At 45.1% G+C, this 21,785-nt stretch overlaps 1 protein-coding gene across 1 annotated transcript in view; it reads left to right on the top strand.

Moving 5' to 3' along the window:
* Positions 1-21,785, top strand: part of LOC132363431 (uncharacterized) — a 97,887-nt gene that overhangs the window by 55,947 nt on the left and 20,155 nt on the right. Inside the window, exon 4 of the mRNA XM_059919133.1 lies at positions 20,571-20,668. Coding sequence (XP_059775116.1) covers positions 20,571-20,668 — 98 coding nt within the window. The remainder of the gene's footprint in view (positions 1-20,570; positions 20,669-21,785) is intronic.

Genomic DNA, 21,785 nt, shown 5'->3' with positions numbered 1-21,785 from the left:
ATCACGTGCTTTGGTCCAAGTTCACACCATTTATCGGGAACTGAATTGTATCCTCCCAGCCCCCGCCAATTCCTGTGTTAAAGCCCTCACCTCTAATGTGACTGTATTAGGAAGTAGGGTCTTTAAGGAGGTAATTAAGGTTAAATAAGGTCATAATGGTGAGGCCCTAATCAGACTGGACTAGTGTCCTTATAAGAAGATAGAGACATCAGCGGCCTCTCTCTGTCCATGCACACACACAGGTAAGACCATGTGAGGACTCAGTGAGAAGGCAGCTGTCTGCAAGCCAGGAAGAGAGGCCTCAGAAGAAAGCAACTCTGCTGGCACCTTGATTTTAGACTGCAGAATTCCAGAACTGCGAGAAAGTCAATTTCTGTTGTTGAAGCCTCCAGTCTCTAGTATTCTATTATGGCAGCCCAAGCAGACTAAATGCACCATTTTACGTTGGTTTTTTTCCCCAGGAGAACAGTACCTATAACAGTAGACTAGCATCCTGGTCCCCAGGTCATTCTGGATCAGTTAATTCTTAAAGCAGCACTCACATCTTACCTCACACTGAAATAAATCCTTTTGTAGCACGTGAGTGGCACAGAGTGGAGCTTAAAAGATTTAGCGGGCCATCATGCTCTCTCTAACCCACCCCTCAAACCTGCCTTATAGCATCTTCTTTCTCTGCTTCCCAGTCCAAACCCTATGTTCCAGTCTTTCCCCTGTCCCCCATTTATAGTGCCCACTCCTTCCTTGCCCAGTTGGAATTTTCTCTAGCTTCCGTGCCGACCGTCCAAACCCCATCTGTTCTTCAGGGTCATCCTAAGCCTTACATCTTTGGGGCCTCTTCTCAACTTTGGCACTATTCTCAACTTTCCAGCCAACCTCTGTATCACTCTGGTACTTCCTGCCTTTGCAGAAATTTAACAGAAAGAGAGGAGGGGATTGCAGGCACTGTGCCTAAGATCTCAGGTGGATGAGATTCTTCCCTGCAGGCCAAGTGTCGGGCTGTAAACAATACCTTCAGGGCCTAAACAGAGAACAGAGGGATAGAAAGTGACTTGAGTTTGGTGTATGTATGTATGTGTTTATACCCATATACGTGAAGTCCGTGTTCTTGGAGTAGAGGCCCATTCATTTAGAGAGAAAAGCCTGCTCCACATTCCCCATCTGGAACTAGAAAGTTTGTCCTTAATGAGGCACATGTATAACACAGGTTAAGACTGACCTGAAGAGAGCACACTGACTTTCGTCTAAGCACGTCACACGTCAGAGACAGCTAGAAGTGGAAGAAACCAAGAAATCAAGTGTGGGATTTCCCAAGCTGCAGTTAGTTACTAACCACATTAATAACTTTTTTAAACCTTATTCACATTGCATCAAAGGGATGCTTTGATTCACTGCTGAGGTCTTCTCAGCAAAGCTCATGGGAATTTGGTATATGAGGATCCACACTAGCGATCCATTTCATCGGTGTCAATACTTCTGGACGGTTTGGGTGGAAAGGACAATTCCTGAAGGTGAGATACCTTCACCACGTATACTAGCATTGGGTCTTGCTTGTGTCTGTGTCACCGACTTCAGCCTTGTTGTAGCAATAATAGCTAAGATACTGTAGAGCTGAGAGGCTATTTAAGTATTTATAGATACATACGTAAGATAAAAGCACCTAACTTTTTTCTACCTATTGCTTAATTTCCACAGCTGTGTACACACTACACTTTAGGAAACAGTGACGTAGTCCAATTTGTCTTCTCATTTGAAGATGAGAAATGAAGGTCTGGAGACCTTTCGTTGCTCAAGGTCATTCGAGTGTTTAAGGGCAGGATGCTGGGGTTCCTGACTTCCAGGGAACGTAACTTTTCTCTGAAATTATACTGCCACTTAATCTCTTAGCAGTACATAAAACAAATATTGGTGACCTCGTGGCATGCCAGCCCTCGGGTGAAATGGAGATCTGTGATTGGCTCTCCTCTTAAACTTTTAAGAAATGGGAGTCTAGAAAAAAAACCCAAAACAGTCATGCAAAGACTCACTGGGCTGGAAGGGAGCCCGTGGTCGTCTAGCTCAGTGCTGGGCTGAACCCTGGATCGTCCAAGGAGGGTCTTGGAGACCTCTTTGCAGGCCAAGAAGTCAAGGCATAAGGGGGAATCAGGCAGGCTTGCTTCTGTGTCTTCATGTTATTTTCATGTAGGATAGCACTGAAAATGTCAAAAGTAACACTGGAAACGTGCTGTGCTTGTCCATTTTCATCTTATAGGTAATGACATGAAGGCTCAAAGGGGGATCATGTTTTTCTAGTTAATAACAGACAACGTTCCTCATCCAGCATTCCTATAGCTTAAAAAAGCAATAGAGGCAAGTGGGCCCATGAACGTGGGTGTTGTGGTCACGCGGATTTGAACTTGAATCCCAGCAGGGCTTGAATGGAGTTTTTCTCTCCAAATTAGGCAAATTGTTTCTCCAAGGCTCATGGGGCGGTCAGTGTTGTTAGAGGGGAGTGAGGTAAGAGCATTTTCCTCACCATATCCTGCCCCAGACATGTTATCTGAAAGGAAGGAAGGAAGGAAAAATGGGAGGGATATATGGAGAAAGAGGAAGGAAACTAAGGTGGCAGAGAGCATTCCTAAAAGTCCTCCATGTTACTTCCGCTGTGCTTCCACACGCTCCTTGGGACCTCGCTTGCCAACAGAAATGTTGACTAAGCACTCTGGTTCTTACGTATTTTCTGCATTGGGAACACTTATAGTTAGGTTTCAGGGCTCTGAACTCCCCAAACTGGGGAACTTGTCATTAAAAGGTCCTTTTAAAAAACACAAGTGCCCCATAGTTTAATGGCATTAGATTTTGGCAATGATTTCTTGAATATGACACCGAAGGCACAGGCAACAAAAGGAAAATAGAGAAATTGGACTTCATGAAAATTTTAAAAAATCTGTGCATCAAGACGCTATCAACAGGGGAAAAGGGCAATCAGAATGAGAGGAGATGTTTGGAAATCATATATCTGATAAGGGATTACTATCTAGAGTGTACAGAGAACTCCTAAAACTCAACCACAAAGCAAACAACCTGGTTAAAAAATGGGCAAAGGACTTGATTAGACATTTCTGCTAAGAAGATACATAAATGGCCCATAAACACATCAAAAGATGCTCAGCATCACTGATCATCAGGAAAATGCAAATCAAGACTACAGTGAGATACCACCTTATGCAAATTAGGGTGGCGACTATGAAAACAAAAAATAACAAGGGTTGATGAGGATGTAGGAAATTGGAACCCTGTGCACTACTGGTGGGAATGTAAAATGGTACAGCCATTGTGCAAAATATTATGGTGGTTCCTCAAAATTAAAAGTAGGATTACCGTATGATCCAATTCCACTTCTGGGTATATACCCAACATAATTGAAAGCAGGTTTTCCAAGATACTTTGTATGCCTATGTTCATAGCAGCATTGTTCACAATAACTAAACTGTGGAAGCAACCCAACTGCCCACTGACAGATGAATAGATAAGCAAAACGGGGTGTATACACAACAGAATATTATTCAGCCTTAAAGGGGAAGTTCTGACACAGGCTACATGGATGAACCTTGAGGACATGATGCTAACCTACCAGTCACAGAAAGACAAATGCTGTCAATTCCACTTGTATGAGGCACCTAGAGTGGTCAAGTTCATACAGACAGAAAGTCGAATGGTGGGCGCCAGGGGCTGGGGGTAGGGGTTGCTGGAGGGCAGAGAGTTCCAGTTTTTCCAGAAGAAAAGAGTTCTGGAGATTGGCTGCCACACAACGTGAATGTCCTGAACGTTTCTAAACTCTACACTCATAAATGATACGATGATACAATTTTATGTTCATTTCACTACAATTAAAAACCAAACATGAACTTCCCTGGTGGCGCAGTGGTTAAGAATCCGCCTGCCAATGCAGGGGACACGGGTTCGAGCCCCGGTCCAGGAAGATCCCACATGCCGCGGAGCAACTAAGCCCGCGCGCCACAACTACTGAGCCTGCGCTCCAGAGCCTGCGAGCCACAACTACTGAAGCCCATGCACCTAGAGCCCGTGCTCTGCAACAAGAGAAGCCACCGCAGTGAGAAGCCCACACACCCCAATGAGGAGTAGCCCCTGCTCGCCACAACTAGAGAAAGCACGTGCGTAGCAAGAAAGACCCAACACAGCCAAAAATAAATAAATAAATAAATTTAAAAATTAATTTTAGAAATTATTTAAAAAAAAAACAAAACCAAACACAAGTGCCCCTCGGAGACACAGCAAATATTTTTGTCGTTCACAGTTTAGAGCTGCCTCATTGTCAGGGTGCTAGTCTTCAGTCAACTAGCTGAGAACTGGTACAGAGGGGATGGGAACTTCCATGAAAGAGCTTCTGAAGCTAAGTAGCCTGGTCTATTTCCCAATTTCTTCAACGAATATCTGAGCGCCTGCTGGAGCCGGGCACTGTACTTGATCCTCGAGATAGACAGCTGTGAAAAAGTTATACAGAGATCCTTGCAATCTGGGAGAGGTGGGGTAGGGAAGGACCCCCAAATAAAAGCATGGAAGTTTTAAGCATGTTACCAGATGATGAAGGTTACGGGAACAATAAAGCATCAAAGGGAAAGAGGGCTACCCTAATTAGAAGGGGACATGTGGACAGACCGGAAGGAGCAGCCCCTGTAGATGCGGAGAGAAAGAACATTCTAGGCAGAGAGAATAGTAAGTTCGGGAGGCTATGGGGAGGGAGCTGCTAGGAACAGCCAGGGACAGCGCCCCAGTGTGTCTGGAAGGGCTTGAGGGAAGGGGAGGGACGGTGTGTGTGTGTGTGTGTGTGTGTGTGTGTGAGTGAGGGGGGGGGGATGGGGAGGCGGGAGAGAGGGCGAAGACTGCTTTTATTCGAATCCAGATGGGAGCCTCTGAAGGGCTTTCAGCTCCCAGTGACACGATGTGACTTGGGACTTACCAGGATCACCATGACCGCTGTACCTAGAACGGATTGAATGGGAGGGGGCAAAGCAGAAAAACGCGTTTGGAGGTGGTGCGCAGAAGGGGAGAGCAGGGCTGGTGGGACCTGAGGGGAGAGGTTTTCTGTCTCTTGCAGGGTGCCCGGTAGGGTTTAGTCTGGGTGTGGCCGCCCCTGCTCCCCGTCTGCAGCACTCTGCCCTCCTCACCTCCTGTAAACGGAGGCTAAGTGCATCCTTGAGGCTCTCCCAGAGAGTTGATGGCCTGCCTGGGACGGTCCTGAGTCACAGCCCCTCGGCTGTGACCGGCTCCACGGACGCTCCTGTCCTGAGCGTTAACCTCCCTCAGGGGGAGTCCTCATTCCCCAGGGAGGAAATGGATACCTCGCAGCTGCGGCCTCTTAACTCCTGTAAAGCTGCAGGACAAATGACTTCGCTGAACACGCTTCATGCAGGCTGGAGTGGGTAATCTCAGAAAAGGGAATAAAACTTCTCACATCTCCGAACCAGGGGATTGCAGAGAAGCTCGCTGTCTTCTCTCTTGGGTGCATGTGTGTGAATCGGGGAAGGAGAGGGCAGACACCGACTTGGGTCTCGGTTCGCCCCCGCGGACCATTCTTCCAGGGCAAGTTTTTCTTAGCGTCACTCGATTTCCTGAATTGGGAGAATGAATATCCAGTGTAGAAAAGGGGGAAGAAAAGCGTGTGTGTTCGCATGAAATATGGTCATCTGATGACTTGTCCATTATGTATTTGAGGAAGCGGAGATTCTGAAGACCTTCACCTACTCAAGGAGAGGAAATTGCCTCTGTCTAGACCAGGACCTCTTACCTTTGCCACTGGTGACATGTTGTGTCGGATAATTCTTGGCTGTCCTGGGCATTGTAGGATACTCCTACAGTATCCCTGGCTTCTGCCCAGTAGACGCCAGTAGTCCTTCCCCAGCTGTGACAAGCAGAAATGTCTCCTGAAATTGTCAATTGTCCCGGGGGTGGGGAGCTGGGGGGAGGGGTGCAGAGTTGCTCTGGGTTGAGAGCCCCTGACCCAGGCTCAGCAGGCACATGGGTGAAGTCAGGACTGTGTATGTCATGTCCTCTCTGGCTAACAATAATCGATGGAGTTAAAGCTAATAGTGGCTTCTGCTTGGTCACTGGGACAGCAGAGCATTCACTGTTCTGCCTTGAGAGAACAATTTTCCTGTGTTTTAACTAATTAGGCCCTTGTGATGGCTGGATTCTGGGCACCCCAACTAATAAGCGTGCCTATGAGGCGAAGAAACCGAAACCAACGTCCTCCCTGATTGCCAGGGAGGGGGCATGTTTTCTTTCCCCTCCCTCTCCTGGATCCATGCAATAATTAGCCAAAGTAAAATGAATATTAGCTCATGCTTAATTGCCTTTACAGCGTACTCCCCCGCACTGACGCAGTATTGCTAAACCAATTATTTTTTGAACTTTATGGCTTTAAATAGTCCTTGACTCTGAAATTCCCTGTACCCCTCAGCTACTTAACCACAGGCCCCTCTACCCTAAATCCTTTTCTTATACTTTGTAGCTTTTTGAGCAAGGCCCCTCTTTAAGAAGACATAATCCCTTCTCTGTAGAAAACATGAAAGACCTTGAACAAATCAAGATTTCTCCATGGAGAATTCAGCTAATCCTGTGCTTAGCTCCTAACAAGGAAATCCATCTCTCCACCAAGCACACCATTACCCGGACTAATGCCTGACTTGAATAACAAGCAAATTATTGTGCTTTTAATTGTACCCTGCTCGGTCACAAAGCACGTGTGAGAGAGGAATGTGCCCAGCTTCTCCAGGAGAAACAGGTCAGGCCTCTAATCCTCCTTTTCTGTCGCCTTCCCCTCCCCCTTTCCAATCCTTTCTCTTCCCAGCAGAGCAGAAGGAGAAAAAAGAGACAGCTAAATTATGTTTAAAAATGGAAGAGTCTAAAAGAAGAAAAACGGTGGTCAGTACTGACTTGGGAGAGGATGAATTATCCATCCACAGCCTCTGCAGTGCGGCCCATTTGAGGACAATCAGTGTTCTCACCGGCTTGCTGGAGGGCGGTATCTGCGAGCCTAACAGGCTTTCTCAGCCTCAGCACGACTGCTGGGTGGGGTTGGATGCTTCTTTGCTGTGGGCCTGTCTTGTGATGGAAGGACTTTTAGCCTCGCGTAAGCTGTGACCATCCAAAGTGTCCCAAGACACTTTCAAATGTCTCCTGGGTGCAAAATTGCCCCTGGTTGAGAACCACGGCCCCAAGCCCTTCCATATTGGGATGTGTTTGCTCTCTCTCCCATTCTCTACCCCCGTACACAAAACCCAAGAAAATCATGGTTCCTGTGTTACAACTGGGGAGATCAACGTGCTCTTCATGTAGGTAGAATGAGCGGAAAGGAAAAAGACACTGACTTGTGTGTAGTCAGGAGACAGAGTGGGAACCCCCTCAACGCCAAGACTGAAAAGAGTCTTAGAATGTGGGTGTGCTTCTGGCTCCCGCTGGGAAGTGGCAATGCCCCTGGTTGAACAAGCCGACTTTCGAACGCCTCTATCCTGTGCACTTTGGAATCGGGCTTGCTGTGAGCGAGATGAGGAGTGATGGCGAGGCTGCAGAGATGAAGGTGCCTGTGAAGGTGCTGACTGTCTCCTCCCACACTACTTAGGACAAGGGAGAACTACCCAGCTTCAGAGATACCCATTGCTCAGACAATGACAATCCTGTCTTGGACCTAAACATCGGGATGAAAGAGGGCTACTGACAAGACAGACGCTGTGCAAGCATGGGGTTGCACTTTCATTACAGACATTGAGGCAAACATTTCACTCCTGGTGACATAAAGAGACCTCCCTATTTTTAGGAACTGACAAGCAACATTATTGCTTGTCCTCACTGGCCAAAAGGAAAAGGGGGAGAACGAGCACACTGCAGTGAACCCCAATCTCCACTAGATGGCGGTGTACATCTTCCTCAGAAGCCAGGCGGGCACCGCTCAGGGCAGCTCGTTGGCCTAAACAAGGGCCACCCTTCTTTCAGGAGACAGGCGTCTCCTCTCATTGTCGGCACAAACAGCCCCAAACAATTGCACTGACCACACAGCTCTAAGCCACGTTCCAGGGCACTGCCGTCTGTTCAGGAGTGAATGCTGGGAAAATGAACCACGCTGCTAATTTGCTTGATTGGAGGGAAAAATAAGATCTCAAGTGACAGTGGGTGTAATTTATTTTTCCAACAAGAATAGGGGCAAAGCCATTTCATCCCCCCCACCCCCCAACTGCTACCATAAATGAAAGCAATCACCTAATTAGTCCTGAATTACTAACTGGCAGGGTAAAGATCTGCTGGAAATCAAGCTGAAGTGGGGAGTCTGGAGAAAGGGATGTGATTTCTGTGGGAGGAGGGGAGGGGTAGGGCCGGGTAGGAGGGGCGGGAGGGGAGGGGAAGGCCTGAAGCCCATTGTGAGGCCCTGGGCCCCTGTGGTCTGGGGGCCGTGCTGGCCCTGACCCTGGGAGAAAAAGAGGCTCAGTGATGTCTTTAGGCCGTTCATTTTGTGCAGGCGAATGACTTTCTAAACTGAAGGAAAAAGAACCTGTTGTTGGAGAAAACCTATCCGTGAGTTTCTCTGAAAATGCTACAGATGGAGATGAACTGGCTTGGGAAGGAGAGCACAGCCCTGTGGCGCCGGCCACCCCGCTGCTGGGTGGACCCCCTCCCCCAGAGGAAGGTTCTGGCATGGAAATGCCAGGCAGATCCGAAACCAAGTTGGGCTCTAAGTCATTAAGAAATCCCCCACAGAAATGAAATAAAGGCCTCATTTCACACTTTGGGTTTCGCCTGTGTCCTGAGGCAGCGCCTCTTCCCCAGCTGAGACAACGCGCTGCCCCCGCGACCCAGTGAGCCGCCCTCGTCCTGCGAGGAAAGCAAAACAGCAGCGGGGTGGGTGCGCGCCCAGAGCTGCCCCTCGAAGGCTCCGCAAATTCCAGTCGCAATTGATTTGTTCAGGGATGACTTCTTGCGTTCTAGTTAGATGTGACTTTAATCGAAGTGCTTTCCTAAGGCGATTTATCACAACTGTGACCCGTTCAGTTTGCACAGCTGCTGCTTTTTAGGGAAACACACAGGCTCGGGAGGCGGAGGAGCCGCCGCGGGCTCCTCTCTTCCCCACGGAACGGCCCGCGGGCCCCTCGCCCACCAGAAACATGTGCGCCTCGTCCTCAGAGGCCGCCGCTCCGGTGCTCGGGCTCCTCTGCTGTTGCTGGCTGCTGAACGGCCATCTCCGCTCTCCTGGGAGGGGCGGCTGGTTTCCTTTAGGGGCGCTCCCCTTCTCCGCGTCTCAGCTCCTGCAGCGGAGACGAGGCTGCCCCTCTCTCCTTGCACGCTGTGGGCTGGGTGTGCAGCCCGGCTCGGGCCACAGTCCCCCACTGTGCCCCACCCCGACCCCGCTCGGCGCCCACGACTGGCTGTTAGGTTGCCAGAGTCAACAGAGCGACCACAGCCGGCAAAGCCCACACGGGGCGCCCAGTTAAAGCTGAGCCTCAGATGAAAACCACGACTTTTTAGGGTGTCTTCAATATTGCATGCAACATACTTCTACTAAAAAAATTCCTGTTTATCTGAAGTTCAGCTTTGAGTCAGGCATCCTGTATTTTGTCTGGCAGCCTTCTTGTTTCTAAAGAGAATGTTTGTCCAGAGCAGGTCAAATTGGAATCAGCCTAGGACTTTCAACTGGAGCTTTGGGGAAAAAGTACTTAAAAGGTATCTGTTGGGACTGCTGGGCTGGTAGGATTCATGCTTGCAACTGCTGGGAGCCAGCTTTGCTATCACGTGGGGAGAGCTGCTTGAATTAGAAGCCAACAACACAGAGAGCAGACCTGTTTCATTTGAACAGGTGGATCCAGCCGTTCTTGAAGCTGGCCCGGTGGGTGGTGGAGGTCAGGGTGCTGATGGCCAGGAGGGATAATAACTTTCTACCCCTCAAATCTGGGAAGTGAAAACAGCAGGGCTGAATGTGCCCACGGGGCCTGGCTTCTGTTCAGCTGGAAGAGTGGTGAGTGGCTATTGGGTGACAAAAACAGTCGGTCTACTATATTCTTACTTTGCTAATTGTGTTGCTGCATGTAAACTCTTTGTTCTGCTGCATTAGCTCTTGTTCATGACATCATGTCTGGAGACAGGGTCTGATAGACTTACATGTGGACTTGGAGACTTAAATTTCAAATCTGCCTCTGCCTGGTTGAGTGGCTTTAGGGTCCTCGTAACCTCTACAGAGCTGAGTTTCTAGGTCTGAAAACTAAGGACAGAGGTTATCTTAATCCATTTGGGCTGCTATAACAAAATACCAGAGTCTGGGTAGCTTATGAACAACAGAAATGTATTTCTCATAGTTCTGGAGGCTGGAAGTCTTAAGATCAGGGTGCCAGCAGATTCACTGTCTGGTGAGTATCCTCTTCCTGGGTCACGGTGTGTTTTCTCTGTAACCTCCCATGGCAGAAAAGTCGAGAGACCTCTGTGGGGTCTCTTTTATGAGGGCACTAAATTTCTTCATGAGGGCTCTACCCTCATGACCTTATCACCTCCCAAATGCCACACCTCCTGATACCATCACCTTGGGGGTTAGGATTTCAACATATGAAGTTTGGGCGAGGCAAATGTTAAATCTATAGCAGAGGTCCTTTCCCCATAGGATGAGGGAGAGGGAAAGTATGTAAGCACCTGTCACAGGGCCTGGTGTGGAGCAGGTGCCCCATACAGATGTTATTACAAAATATTGAGTATAGTTCCCTGTGCCATAGAGGAGATCCTCGTTGTATCTATTCTATGCCTTCTTTGAATGACTGTAGCACTTGTTGTCTGTATCATTTTTATGTCTGTTGTGGTTTTGTGACTGAACAGGAAAATTTTCTATTTGTTCATGTCCTGGCCCTTACTTAAACATGTGTTCATTTATCTATTTCATATTTATTGACTACATCTTAGACACCGTGTTAACTGCTGGTTCTAGATGTTAGTAAAATATAGACCTTCCTGCTCAAAAGCTCACAGTATTTGTGGGAAAACAAAAAAAAATGAACAACCTATGTCTCAAAGAGCTTTGTACTTCCCAAACAGAACACACCTCATAGGTACAATAAATACATGTATCATACATAAATGTATAAATAGTTAATGGGATTAAACACTTGAGATAACTGCTTTTCTATTCTGAGGAAATGATGATTATATTTCACCAGGAGCTCAATACCACTCTGAGAATGAGGGCTTAACCCCCATCCTGACTCACTGCATCGCTTTCTTACATGAAAATAGACAAGTCTGTACATACTCTCTATAAAAAGGCTTATCTGGCATGAATTTCAGATAGCAAGAAGAAAAATTCAAGAGGTTCAGAGAAGCATCCAGAAGCTCAGATGATTATCTGGCACTAATACAACTCGCTTGACAGGAAAATAGAGCTGTAAATCTCACAAAATTAGATGATCTTTTAAGAATTTCAAAACCTCTTGCTATTAATTGGAAATCCTAGAAGAACAGCTTCTTTTAAACTATACTGATAATATGCTTTACAGCTTAATATTCAGAAGCCTATGTTTTGGCTAAGTGAGCTTCAGGAAGGAAGGAAACTTGTGGTTTAGTTCCATTTACTTTGGAACCGCTGGTTCCAAACATCTACTTCTATGCACAGTCATCTTATCATCTGTAAAATGGAGGCAACTCTAAGAAAACATAGTTACAGAGATGTTGCACAGCTTCATGTGTCATTGTCTTCATTTGTTTCAGAAAACCAATCACATCTAAGCTATGACTGAAAGAGTGCAATGTTATTTGGGGTCATCTAGTGCAGCTCTGTCAAAGTAAAGAAAAGGAAAGGGGCCTAGAATACCCATAATTTTCCCAAGAGGACACAATTATTTTATGGTAAATCTGGGACAAGAACCCTGATCTCTTTGATCCCATTCCATTGTTCTTTCATTGGGTTCTGAACAACCCAGAGAAAGAAAGAGAAATGAAACTCCTGTGTGCTGTGTCTCTGGTACAGGACTTGGCAAGATTGGAATTGGAGCACTACATATTAAGAGGTATCTGGGAAATTCTTCAAACTAATTGAGATATACACCAGGTACATAGAAAACAGTATGTTTTCTGAAGATGATTCTGTGGCATGAACAGAACTGGTAACTGAAGGTGTGTGTGTGCTGTAGTTCCAAACAGGATGGGTGAATTCTTGTTTTCTGGCACCTTGAAAACTCCACCTCAACATACACATTAAAATAAAATTAACATTTGAACTGGGTCATATTTAATTCTGCATGCTCTTGTAAGTCAGCAAAATAGTCCATATATCATTTAAGTTGTCACTCACTTTTTAACTTGATTTTCAATTTCTAAAAGTCTTTCCAAACACAAAACAGAGGTGGGAAAACGGTATATGGGAAGCTGCAGAGATGAAATAAGCTTATTTCATTCAGCATAAAGATGAATATCCAAACAACTTCTTCATAGCAGAAAGTGTCCAAATCCACTGTCTTCATTTTGTAGTCAAGGCTTCTGGAAAAATATGCTAACGGATTCCTAATTACCCAAATGCCCCATATCTGTTTCAGTAAGTATCATTATATATTATGGAAATTTTTCTCAGTGACTGACAGAGAAAGATATCCTGGCTGAACATCCCCCTGCCCGTGACACAGAGATGATGGTCTCAAGCTACCTTGAAGGCGTTGGAGCCCACTTTATCCGTTACTAATGTTAATGGAGGACAAAACTTAATATTCTGTTTGCTCTGTATTTGTTAAATCACTTCTTCCCTTCATTAAAATGGATGGCCCAAATTGGAGTCTGTAGTGTGTGTATCATTGGAAACTGAACACATTTTTGTTGGTTTTATTAATGTCATAGGTTTCTAGGGAGGGTCTACTCAATAACTAAGCCTCGTTTCACAGTTACAAATAAATTCTGATGTAACTTTGAATAAATTAAGCTCATCGTAAAGGAAGGATACTGATAGTTGCTACTACCCCTTCCTTGAGGGGCTCTTGTAAAGCACTAAATAAAGTAACAGAGGTGTATATGTATGCATATAATTTCAATGATATTTGTACACACTTAAAAAGAACTCTACAGAATGCATTCTAAAAACCTTGATGCTGTGTGTCCCTAGTTCCCAGCTCTCTCATTAAAACTACTTAAATGAACACAATCTTATCTATTAGGATAGCTATCAGAGTACTCCAAATACTACTTCTTGCAGTACCCTGTCCCAACCATTTGCCTTCCTCTTCCCATCAGCCCTCAGTTCAGAAGCCCTGAAGATTTGTTCATTAATTTATGAACACATTTCTTCATTCAGCCAAGAAAATTTATTGATCTCTTACCAAATCTCAGGCACCATTCTTCAGTATGATTTGTAGGCATGTTCAGGAAACACAGCAGTGATTAACACAGATGAATATACCCTCTCTCGAGCTGAGGGGGGAGACAAAAGTAAATAAGCAAATATAAAATCATAAGTATAAATATGTAAATAAAAATTAAATAAATGGATAGAATAGTATATCAGGCAAGTGCCAGAGAAAAACAGCAAGCAAGAAAGGGAGATGGAGATTGTTAGCTGGTAGGAGGAGGCTGCGATCTGAAACTAAGTGATCAATGAGGGCTTTCTGGGGAAGATAAAATTTCAGAGGGAACTTAAGGTTCTGGGAGGGAGCAAGGTACACATCTGGGAAGTGAATAGTACAAGCAGAGGGAACAGTCAGATGGAAAGCCAATGAGGCAAGAGTGGGCTTGGAGTATCCAAGGAGCAGAAAGGATGTCAGTGTGTGGTAAGCAGAGCGAGCAAAGTGGAGAGGAGACGGAAACAGAGAGGAAACAGAAGCCCAGATTTCTAGGGCTGTGGAGGCACTTTGAGGACTTTGCTTTTCCTGTGAAGAAGCCATTGAAGAGACTTGAGTGACATGATCTGACTTAACGTTTTAACAGGGTCTCTCTGGATGCCATGTTGATTAGAGACTGTAGGAGAATAAGGACAAGCCCCAGAAGACCAACAGCTGATTCAAAGAAGTGATTTACTCAAAAATGTGCCTCCTCCTCAGTGAGGACGCAGAGCAGGAATCGGCAAATAATGGCCACAAATCAAATCAGGTTCTCAGCCTGGATCTGTGTGACTGTGAGCTAATAATGGTTCTCACCTTCAGAAAGGTTGTTGAAGAAGAAAGAGGAGGAGAAGCTACAGAAACTGTATATGGCCCACAAAGCCTAAGATATTTAAAATCCAGAAAATGCTTTCCAACACCTGATGGAAGGCATCTGGCTGGTAGGAGGTGCTCAGCAAAATTTGGAAGAGGAATACATGAGTCAGTTAGTTCCTGAAAACATTGTAAAGTGATAGGTGTCAAGAAACATTTATGCCTTCACCCTTAACCTTCACAAATGATGCCATTTCCATTGAGGTACTGAAAAATATAATCTGGCTTTCAACACAATAAACCAGAAGGCATTTTCTCACATAAGCAAGGTCATGAACAACTGTCAGGTATAGCTGAAATAGCAACAAATCAAATAACAACAAAAAACATTTTTACAGATTTTTAAACCTTACAAAGCATTTTCATGTTCATTATCTAATTTAATCCTCAAATCAACGCCATGAGATAGCTAGTATTTTCCCATTAGAAATGACCACATATTAAATCCTTAGTGATTGCTCAAGAAAAGCTGAAATCTTGAGTGTTACATCTATTAATGCCAGGGTTGGGTTTTTTCCCCATGGGAACACTGGATGCTAAAATCAACAGGGATTTTCAGCGCAAGATGGCAGACTAGGAAACATTTACTTTCTGTTCCTCCTGAAACCATATTTAAATAAAACTGTAGAAATACCAAAATTAAGCAACCAATAAAAGCCAAGACATTGTGGAAGTCATCAACCACAGAAAGATTTCAACACATTTTGAGAAGGCAAACAATGAAATGGAGGAGTCATGAATAAAATAATTAAGAAAAGACTACCCTAAGTAGGGTCTGCACAAAGCCAGTCAGCTTTTGCTGAGCTCTGGTTATAGTAAAGGGCAGAGGAAAGAAGAGGGGCTGAAAACAAGGAGACAAAAGTCATTTTAGGAAAAAAAGTTCATTTAATGAGCTCCAGGGAACACTCAGCCTGCTGCCATCCTAACTCATGAATTACAATGGATTGTTGGTAAGCAAGACAAGAAAAGAGGGAACAAACAAACTAAAATCAAGACACTGTTTCTTACTGAACTCTTCTCAAACGAGATCAAGAAATTATGGTTCAGGGCTTCCCTGGTGGCGCAGTGGTTGAGAGTCTGCCTGCTAGTGCGGGGGACGCGGGTTCGAGCCCTGGTCTGGGAAGATCCCACATGCCGCGGAGCAACTAGGCCTGTGAGCCACAACTACTGAGCCTGCGCGTCTGCAGCCTGTGCTCCGCAACAAGAGAGGCCGCGATAGTGAAGAGGCCCGCGCACCGTGATGAAGAGTGGCCCCCGCTTGCCGCAACTAGAGAAAGCCCTCGCACAGAAACGAAGACCCAACACAGCCAAAAATAAATATATATTTAAAAAAACCAAGATTACTATTTTTAAAAAAAAGAAATTATGGTTCAGTGCCATAGCTGTAAATCATTTCTGCTCCTGGAGAGGTTAGAAAGGGCTTATAATATTTACCCTTTTTTTTTTTTCAGACAGAATTTAGGTCTGAGCAAAAGCTTTTGTGTCCTCCAACCTCAAAGTTTATTGGGGATGGAAGTCCAAATTTTCTTTGACATACCATAAAAAGAATCTCATGAGCAGAGGGTCAAACTAATTTTGGAATATATGAATTATGCCCAGTGTTATTTTCAATAGATTTTAAACAAAAATATAGAAATACATTTTTACTGATCTATATGATTTTGGGTTCTGAAACTTCTACATGTTACATGCCTGATACATAACACACAATGTCAGTCCCAGGAGAGAGAAAACACTCCAATGAAGCAAGCCAAAGAAACAAGATTCGAACAAGGTAAAGTGATGTGTAGACCAGGATTTTTCAATTCTTTCCTGTCATGCTGTAGCTTCCAGCTCCCGAATAACAACACATGTTTCCCTTGTCCTAGACACAAGAGTATGTCTCCTCTCTGGGGCACAAGAAGCTCTACAGTTACATATGTGTAGTAAAGTGTGGACCCAGCTGGCATACTCACAATGACCAAATTGTGTAGATTGTACTTTATTTTAAACCAATACATCGCTCCATGCTGAAGTTGCAATAAATAATATATTTGCTTTCTAGACATGAATGAGATGCCTTACTGGATATACTCCAGGAAGGCCAGAGAAACTGGCTTCTAATCCATACGGAATAATTCACTGATGAATTCCTTTCAGGACAGCCCATGATTTGTCTAGAATATAGGCTTTACATATCTGGATCCTTCAAACTAGACAAAGGGAAAATCTGGGCTGCAAGCCTCAATTAGAAATGTGGGATGGTGCTATGCTGACAGCTGGTGGTCCCTGACCTATCTTCTGAGACTAGAACCCAGTGTGGTGGATGAGCAATTCATGCGTTGAACAAAAGAAGACCTCCTACAGGGCAGTGTATGTGTTCATCACACGTATGGCACTTAGGGCTAAGTATCATAAGGACTTAAAGAAAAAGCAACACATGAAGCATATATGATAAGGAGGCACCACAGTCCAGAGCACGAGCTCTGGAATCACACAGGCTTGGTTCGAATCCCGGCTAAGCCACTACCATCTGCACACCCTGAAGAACAGTCGAAGGTTTAAATGTTGTTTTACCAAATTTCAAAAAAGAAGTGAAGAAAGAACCTATCTGCCAGGAAGAGACATCGTGGGCTGCAGCACCCAGTCGGGTCAGGGCTCTGCATCCCCTGCTCAGAAACCTTCGCCACCTGGCTCATGGTGATGCTGGCAGCTGAGCAGCCCTGGAGAAGGTGCTCCCGTCATCAGGCCTCGCAGAGAAGCTGGGGAGGTCCCTGGAGGAGGCGGGCCACAGCCTGGCAAGCTCTGGGTGCCTCCTGCACTCAGCTCTGAACAGGCTCTGGCCCCTGGGCCCCTTGGGGGGGAAGGGCTGGCCGATACATACGCAGGGCTGAGGGGCCTGCAGAGCCGGTGCCCAGGCAGGGTGAGCTCTGCAGGAGAAGGCTTCTACAGTCCCCAACAGTCTCCGCATGGTGGCCCATCCGGTGCCAAACACCTGCCACCCACAGCGAGAAGTCCCAGCCGCTAGAAAATCCAGAAGGGTTCGGGCTCTTTGCCCTTGGGCCGGGTTTCTCCACGGGCTGGGCTTGCCTGTGGCCCCCGCCCCACCCCCTACCCCGCCTGCCCTTGCTCTGTGACACGTACAATGGAATGTCACAGCACCAGGCTGAGCTGTCCAGTGTCCAGTGCGTGCTAGACCTCGAGAAAAGTTAGAAGCTAGGGAGAAGCTCTCCCACTTTCACTCTCTTTTCTCAGATCAGGCAGGCAGCAGCTCTAATATGGAAGCTATGGACACCACACCTCCTTCCCAGGCCGGCATTGTCCATTCTGCCCCTGTTTTTCCCAGCCCCCCATTTACGGCTTCGGCTGCCATTGGTCATTCAGCAGGCAGCACCTCTGACCCCGAAGCTATGGACACCACACCTCCTTCCCAGGCCGGCATTGTCCATTCTGCCCCTGTTTTTCCCAGCCCCCCATTTATGGCTTCGGCTGCCATTGGTCATTCAGCAGGCAGCACCTCTGACCCCGAAGCTATGGACACCACACCTCCTTCCCGGGCCGTCATTGTCCAGTCTGCCCCGTCTCCAAGTAGAACCACTACCCATTTCACACCGCTGTTCCAAGTTCTGGGAACACACCACCCAGTGGTAGCAATGCCTCAGCCCGTGCCTCAACTCATTTACCTGCAACGCCGGCCAAAAGATAGACCAACCTTTCAAAGTTATGACAGAAAGCTGAGTAAGTTTTACGCTTGGAATTGCATTTACTATTATTAACAAGCACAACTGTAGTGCTTAGACTACAACAAGTGCTATTCTAAGTGCTTAGCAAATATTAACTCACTTAATCCTCATAATGGCAACCCTATAGGTACGTAATATTCACCTTTTTTGGGGGAAACTGAGGCCCAGAGAGGTTGAATAGCTTGCCTAATGCCACACAGTAAGTAGGTGGCAAAAACCCAGGATTAAAACCAGACCGTCTAGACTTTCATCACTTTGCTGTGTCACCTTATTGTAAGTTGTGGTTAGGGAAAGGACTAAACTGACAAGACTCTGAACTAGAGAAGGGAGAAATGAGAAAATGGGTGATCCTAGAAACTAGAGAGGATTTAGGCTCAGAAATTTCTGGTGATGAGACCCGGAAGAACAAGAACTTGGTTGGAATATTAACTTGGGGTAGTATCTGAATCCATCGAGAAATGGTCTTGTTTTCTTTAAAATTTAGAAAGGCCAGTTGGATGAAGATTAATGACAAAAAAAGTAGAAGGGAAAAGAGGAAGGTGCCTTAAGTGAGACATAACCTCTTCCCTCTAAGTACTGGGGTGGGCGTCCTGTGGGAAAGGATGGAGCTCTCTCTACCAGGTCTGTCACCAGGATGAACAAGGAGAAACATGGCAACCACTGTACTGGTTTTGATGATCCCTCAAAACCAAGGCTTCAGTTTCCGAGAACGACCTACAGTAGCGTACCTACCATGTGTCAGACATGCCACCAAGTGTGTTTCCAGTCACACATTTTAATTGGAGAAATAGTTCCTATGAGGTACGCATTAGTTTCCTATGGCTGCTGTAACAAATTACTACAAATGTGCTTGCTTAAAACAAAACACACTTATTTTCTTATGGTTCTGGAAGAGAGAGGTCCAAAACCAGTTTCCCTGGGCTGGAACCAGGAGTTGACAAGGCCGTCCATCCTCCTTCTAGAGGCTCTAAGGGAGAATCTGTTTCCTTGCCAGCATTCCTTGACTTCTGGCCACATCAATCCAACCCCAACTTCATCATCACATTCTCTTTGGAGTAAAAACTCCCTCTGCCTCTCTCTTATGAGAATACCAGTGGTTACATTTGGGTCCATCCAGGAGAATCTCCCCATCTCAAAACCCTTACTTTCACCCCACTGGCAAAGTCCCTTCTGCCATTTAAGGTGACATTCACAGGTTCTGGGGATTAGAATGTGGACATTTGGGGGCAATGGTATTATTCAGTCTACTACAAGGTAGATACTATTATCTTTCTCAGATGCAGGAAATGAAGTTGAGGGAAGCAATTTGTCTCAGGTCTACAATTTCCAGAGTAGAGATTTAAATTCTGCCAGTGAGACTTTAGGACACACTCTAAACAACTTTAATCTGTGTCCTTAACTACTGCATAATCCTCGGTGAAGAGTCACACTTAGGTATCAAGACCCAATTGAATACAACACTATGTACTGTCTCACCTTTCACTTTATTTGCCTGGTGTATTCATAAATCTTGCCCAGAGCAGAAGAGTTCAGAAAATTGTTATGCAGGTTTACTAAGAGAACACATTTACTGTTTGATGTGCATGGAGTAATGGAAGGTTTTTTAAAATAGAATATGCCACCAAGTAGTGTTATCATCATTTTACATATTTAAACAACCAGACAACAACAACGAAAAGCTACAGATGCAAAGGTGTCAGGGACATGTCTAAAGGTTAACTGCCAGAAAAAGGGCTGGAACCAGATGCCAGATGCCCAGGCCTGAATTCATCCTATCCAGTCCTGATTAAGCACCTGTTCAGAGGGCTTGTGGCTCATCACCCAACACCTGAGTCTTTATATCCCAGCTTCAAGACGGAAATTAGCCGAGGGATCACAGATATTGTACTCATCACTAATTCGTAATCTGCTATCCCCATCCTTTGTGGGACAGAAGTGGGCACTTCTAAAATCCTTTTCTGCTTGAGAAAGAGCAGAGCAGCTTTTGCTCCTCTGGCTGTGGCCTACTGTGCTTTGCAAAGGTGATTTGGCAAGTGCAGCTGCAAACCCATCTCCAATATCACACATCTATGGAAAATTCCAGTCAGGTTTTAGACCCAGTCAAAGTACATTTTCCTGAGGATCAGTAATGATTTGCTGAGGATCAGTAATGCTCTCCGTATGCTGGCTGACAAGGGCATGACCTCTGCGCTTACTATACTCCCTTTGTCAGCTCCGCTCTGACACAGTTGTCCGCGGGATTCCTTAGGAATATTGGAGGTATTTAGGCACAATTTCAGGGGCTGCTCTTGCCTGTTTCCTCTCATTTCTTAATCAACATTTCCCAGTTGAGACTATAAATAATTCAACTTGGGTGGGTTATCAGAGGCATTCTTCCCTACTCTACTCCATTTGAATCTCTGTGCTCTTCAAGTTTCACATACGTGACATCACATATTTCCCATCATCGCTGTTTTCAGCAGTCAGGGCTACATAGGTCATTGGCAAGTTCATTAGCCTTTCCATTTCTTTCCCTCTTGACTCTTTAAGAGTGATTTGCTAAAGACTGTCCGCTTCGATGTTTTACAAGGCTCAGTGGTACAGAGGCAATATTGGAATTCTGCCCTGGAGAAATAGACATTCTGTTAATTGTTCTCCTCCTCTTACAGAACAGGAAAGAGATTCATCTATCACACAGTTACTCAAGGTTTCTCTACTTGCATTGCCAAGGATCTTCATAAAACTGGTAATACTCACATTTTCTGTTGGAAGGTAAGTTGCATTCCATAAAATTAAGTCCACACCATATGAGAACTTTAGTCTAACCTCTCATCTATTGATTCATGAGGTTTAACTCACTGAGATTTTTCCCTCCTCATACTATTGTGAAGAAAAGGAATTGTTGGCCAAATCCATGGTCAAATATTTATATTATGTTTCCCAGTTTGTCAGTTATCTTTATGTTTGGGTTGCCTTTTGCTGTGCAGAATTCTTTAATTTTTATGAAGTCAAATCAACTCGCCTTTTTCTTTATGATATCTCAGTTTCATGTTCTGCTTAGGGACAGACTTCCTCATAACAAGAGTATGATTTCTCATCCTATCTTACATTCTTCTAGGTATTTGTTTCTTGCAATGGAATATTACCCAATGTATGCTACACTTGCAGTCCTCGCTCTGAACAGTTTGCCCATGCATGAATTTCAGTTACCATGATTTAGTTAAATAATCCCAGGACCACAACAAAAGAATCAAATTTCAGTTACTGCCATATTAACTGTGAGGAAGGGCATAAAGTACAAACTTCACAGCTAGTTCTTAACTCCACAAATCACCCGGGATATAACAGATGTGTATCATGGTCAGTGAACAATCAGGTCCCTTCTTTCAAAGTCTGTAGGTGATTGGTCACTATGCATGTTATTCAGTTCACATACAGACAGCAAGATCCATGTATTGCTTAGAATTGAACCGTTTAATCTTCAAGTATTTTGGAATTTTCCAGCTTTGTTTTTGTTCTTGACTTCCAGTTTGACCTCGCTGCAGTCTGAGAACAGACTTTATATGATTTCTGACATTTTAAATTTGTTAGAGTGTGTTTTATGGCCTAGAATGTGGTTTGTCTTCGTGTGTACTTCATGTGAGCTTGAGACGATGTGTATTCTGCTGTTGTTGAAGTAGTCTGTAGATGTTTATTATATCCATTTGGTCGATGGTGTTGCTGAATTCAGCTATGTCTGTACTGATTTTCTCCCTAACGGATTTGTCCATTTATGATAAAGCGGTGTAGAAATCTCCAACTATGATAGTGGATTTATCTCTTTCTCCTTGCAGTTCTGTCAGTTGTTGTCTCACGAATTTTGATGCTTTGTTGTTAGGCACATAAACAT

The sequence above is a fragment of the Balaenoptera ricei genome, chromosome 3 (genome assembly GCF_028023285.1).
Source record: "Balaenoptera ricei isolate mBalRic1 chromosome 3, mBalRic1.hap2, whole genome shotgun sequence".
NCBI classification, from domain to species: domain Eukaryota; kingdom Metazoa; phylum Chordata; class Mammalia; order Artiodactyla; family Balaenopteridae; genus Balaenoptera; species Balaenoptera ricei.
This window is presented reverse-complemented; position numbering and strand designations above follow the sequence as displayed.